Below are 4,712 nucleotides of genomic sequence, written 5' to 3' on the forward strand. Positions count from 1 at the left end.
AATGCCATTTTTAATTACAATAATGCCATGGAAAAGCATTTTTTCCGGATGATGTCCGGAAGAAGTGCTTCTCCTAAGCATTAGCCAATTAAATTTGCCCAGGAAAGGAAGGATGTGCCCTTCTCTTTCCTGGGCACATGGAGTGGGGTCCATCTTAGTCCTCTTGTCGGTCGATGATCCTGATTTTATCTTTTCTCCTTTTTACCCCTTGAGCCAGGGTATATATATGTTCTCTAATATGTTTTCTAATATCTTGTCGCCGCCGTCGCCGTCGCCGCGACGCGCTTTCTCCCTCTACGATCAGATCAATCTCATCGACAACGTCCCTGAAGACCAGCTCCGCTTCCAACGATACCTTCTTCTCCCGCTTTTTCCCTTCGGAATGCCATGAATTACCACTCGACCATCACGCTCTTTCTACAACATTCAAAATCAAATCCCTTTTCTCATTTCAATCACACATACTTTGCGTAACTTAGATCGAATTGTGTTTGCTTTTGCTAAACTTAGGTATTCGGAAACGGGGTTCACTGTAAATGGCGTGGATTATGAAGGTGGATTGCTTTGTGTGGGGAACATGTTAACGTCTTGGGCTCCAAAGAAATTCCCAGAGGTCACTCCAGATAGGTGTGGTGTAAATTTTGTTTTGTTTTTTTTTTGTTTTTCCCATTCTTTTGGAGTGATAAATTTTTGTTTTGGTTGCTTTGTTTGTTTATTTATACTTGTTTTGGATGGTTGGAATGATGTCTTTGCTCCCCTGATTAACTTGACTTAGAGTTATTCAATCTGCCATTTTGGGGTAATCGAGTTCTATTTGTTGTATTGAGCATAACTAATGTTCTTAGCCTGAGGGTTTGGACATAAGTTCTTAGTCCTTATATCATCAAAACTCCAATATACTAACTTGAATATGATTGCCATTTTGTAGCATGAATTTTCCAATTTCTAGTTTTGTATGATTTATCGCCTCATATGCTTTGCATTAGTTTTCCAATTTTTAGTTTTATATGAATTATTGCTTTGTGTCATGTGTATGGTTGTTGGGTGCATGTATTTAGATACTGGTTCATTGTCTCCGATATTCTTCCAGCTCCTGTGAGTTTCTAAGAGTTTCAAGTTCCCTGTTGCAATTATTCTTTTAGCTAGAAGAAGAATATGGGGTTCACTGCACTCCTGAGTCTGACATTTCATCTTCTTTATGCTGTGGTGCAGCTTACCTATCTTCCAAATTGTGCGGCCTATACCAGGTAAGAATTGAAATTGTGGTATTGTCCTGTCATGTTGGCCCCTTGTTTTTACTTCTCACATGCACCTTGCCTGTGTTGTGACCGAAATTGTTACGTTAAACATGGGTTCCCTGCCAATAATACATGTTGTCCGCATCAAACGGTTTGGTGATATTCCATCATAAATAATTAAACAAGGAGGAAATGATAAACTTAGGTCTACTCCATTAAAAAAATAAAAAATAAATAATAATCCATACCTACTTTTGGAGGCAGCCAAAGATGGTCTGTATACTTACATTTGTAATTTTAGTCCTCAAGTGTTTGTCAATGACCTGAATCTCAATAGGTATGCATCCTGGTATAAGTACCTAAACTCTCTCCATAATGTCACTGTAACTTGTGCATGTGTATGTATATGTATGTACATTTGTATCTATGTAGAGTAATCGCTGTAGTTTGAAGGTATTGGTTTTTGTTAGCAACTAACAATCTGCTGCTTATTTTTTATTGACCTTCTACTTAATAACTTTTTCCTGAGATTCTGATCCTTGGCTGTGGGAGGAACATTGAAGTTCTAGATCCTGAACTTCGGCGCTTCATTCGGTCTACTGGCATGAAGTTAGAAGCCCTTGACTCAGTATCTTAGCTTTTCCCCCCTTATTTCTGAGCTTGACCTCATTCTCAGTTTGTTATAATTCTGTCTCACATGGTTATTTATATTGTTTGTTAATTCATCAATAAATAGAGTAATAGATGTAGGATTTCTGACCAAAGTCCACATTCTGACATAATTCCTCTTTGTCTAAAAAAACAAGCGAAAAGAAGGAAGAAAAAAGTAATACGATTTTCCAATGAAATTGGTGTATTGGGGAGCATGAGAGGAGTAAGACCAAGTTACAAATGTTGTCAGAGTACCAGGCAGCAAAAGAGAGTGCAGTAGAGAGTAAGAGAAGAGAAGTTTGTGTTAAAGTAATAGGATATCTTAAGTGTTGAAAAATGCCTATATTCTTTAAGGAACAACAGGGTGGTGAGGCTTTTTCCTATATGGGAAATGAGTAAATGGTTCGGGGTTTTCTGGTGAATTCATCTGGATTCCGAGGGCTGGAAGTTAGGCATGCTTGGTGTTGTTCAAAGTTTACCTTGCCCGACCCATCTTAGAGTTGAGGTTGTTAGCTTGTTAGGTAAAACTAGGGGAGTAAGCTTGCGTTATAAATTGTTAAAAGGACCTTTCAGGCACGTGAGATTGCGTCCGACCACCTGATCGATGAAGACTCGAACCTAACCACCCTGCTTTTGGAGATGACAGAGACTTTACTTGACCTCTTGACCCATCCATAGTCTGCTAATCTAATCCCAACGTCTTTGATCCTGACAAGAAGATAACAAAAGGAGAAATTTGTCCAATAGTAACAAATGGTGCCTCCACAGGTTGACATCCGATCCAACCTAGTAGTAAGCAATCCGCCAAAAGCATCCAAAATATTCCTTGCTTTGTTGAGTCTTGATATCCCTTCGTCAATAGAATTTTAAAAAAGTCTTCTTGCTTTGTTGAGCCCATCGGGTCCTTTTCTTCATTCTGGGTTTGCTCTACAAGTCTGTCCCAATTCCTCTAGCTATGGAGGTCCAGACTTGCTCTCTTGAGTGCCGGACTCTGGCTCAACGGCCGATTTAGTCAAAAGGCATTCATAAGCTATATCTTCCTATTTTATATACCTGTAAGATCGTTAATTGCCTGCATCTGTCATTGCTTGGTTTCTTATCTTCGCTGTCATTTGTGAAAATAGTAATTGTGGCACAACAAACATGTGTAGCTGGGGTGGAGCCCTTTGAGATTTAGTGCACAAGAAATGAGCTAATTCAATAATGGGCATCTGTAAATGCATTTACATTCTAGCAAACACTAATGTGAATGTTTTCTGTTTTTCTGAATTGGCTAAACATTTTTATTAAAGGATTGTATGTTTGACCAAATGTTTAACTTAAACACAGTACTTGATGCCTTTGTTTTCCAGCCTTAGTCTCAGTCCATTGTGGTTGATATTCACCTTTCATTTCAGCCAAAATCAACCAGTAATATATATATTCACCTTTTTAATTTATTTTTGTTGTTTGCTGTATATGGTGGGGTATGATGGTGAAAATACTAAAGAAAATAGTTCGAGTGAACTTAAAACCCTACCCTCCCTCGCTCTTTAACATAGGTTAGCAGGTAGTGGGGGTATTATCTTTCAGTGTTTGCTTCTCTTTCTACATCTCTCTCTCTCTCTCTCTCTGTGTGCGCTCAGTGCATGTGCCCTCGTGTAGAGATTTGTTCTTAATTAGTGTTACCCCCAAACAGACGCTGTACTTTTATGCTCATTTTCCAAGTGAAAAATCAAGACACCAACCAAAATGGATTTTACAACACTGCTAACTTGTATTAGAATCTTGATGATTTTTGTCTTCATTCGTTTCAGAGAAATGCTGTGTCCACTTACAACATACTGAATGAGAAGGGTTGGGTTGTGGCTGCTGCACTTCTTCCATATGGGGTTTCTTCTTGATGCCTAGATCCAGCATGTAATATGCTTTTCATTGTCCGCTTATACAAGTTTCCATTTCAGTTTAAACTATTCAAACTCCCTTGTCCTTTTAAAGGAAGATAAGTTTTGGCTAATGTAAATAAGGTGGAAGTTGGATGGTCCATAATTGTAGATCTTTATGCATTTCTGCATAATTGTAGGTCTATGATTTGGCATTTTATAGCCGACATCATAGTTTTTTTTTTCTCTTGGTTATTGCCTCTTAAAAAATTAGGACCGTGGTGATTGTTCAAAGTGTTCAAAATGGATGATTTGCAAATTGTGCAGACTCAGTATTTACTATTTTATTCGGTCTTTTTAAAGCAGATAAAAGATTCAATGATATGGGTATGGCCTTTGAGAAGGGCATTTTTTTTTATGGACGAAGTTTGAACAAAGTTTTCTTCCAATTGGGTTTATTAAATTGATATTTGTTCATGATGTGTGGAGTTTTTATATGCATTTTTAATGGAGCATGTAATTTCCACATGCTTATAATTATTAGTTAGATTTTCTGGTAATGTCTTTTATTGTCAGGCAATAATCTCATAATTGAATTATCTTATGTGAGGGAATGATATTTAATGTTCCATTTGTTTGGATGGAAAATATTTTTTGTATTTTTCGGTGTTTGGTGCAATTAAAAATAATTGTCAATGAAAATTATTTTCAGCTTGACCGTAAAAGTCTTTTTAATTTTTGAAAAACTATTTATAGATATGTTACTGTCAATTAGCTCTGATTTTTATTTTTATTTTAATAATAGCTAATTTAAGAGTTAATAAGGAGTGTCACATCAACAAAATTAAATAAAAATACAATTTTTGGCATTCCCACTCAAATGTAAAAATTTATTTTTGTTTGCATTTGGTACAAAACTTACATAAAGATAAACCTTATCCACTAATCTCATGTATATTTA

At 36.7% G+C, this 4,712-nt stretch overlaps 1 protein-coding gene across 1 annotated transcript; it reads left to right on the forward strand.

Moving 5' to 3' along the window:
* Positions 1 to 267: 267 nt before the first annotated feature.
* LOC133880051 (uncharacterized) lies at positions 268 to 4,001 on the forward strand. The gene is made up of 4 exons (XM_062318918.1): positions 268 to 627; positions 1,213 to 1,246; positions 1,765 to 1,866; positions 3,686 to 4,001. Exons 1-4 carry the CDS (start codon positions 578 to 580, stop codon positions 3,770 to 3,772), a joined length of 273 nt encoding a protein of 90 aa, XP_062174902.1. The 5' UTR covers positions 268 to 577; the 3' UTR covers positions 3,773 to 4,001.
* The last annotated feature ends 711 nt before the right edge of the window (positions 4,002 to 4,712 follow it).

Source organism: Alnus glutinosa, chromosome 10, assembly GCF_958979055.1.
Source record: "Alnus glutinosa chromosome 10, dhAlnGlut1.1, whole genome shotgun sequence".
NCBI classification, from domain to species: domain Eukaryota; kingdom Viridiplantae; phylum Streptophyta; class Magnoliopsida; order Fagales; family Betulaceae; genus Alnus; species Alnus glutinosa.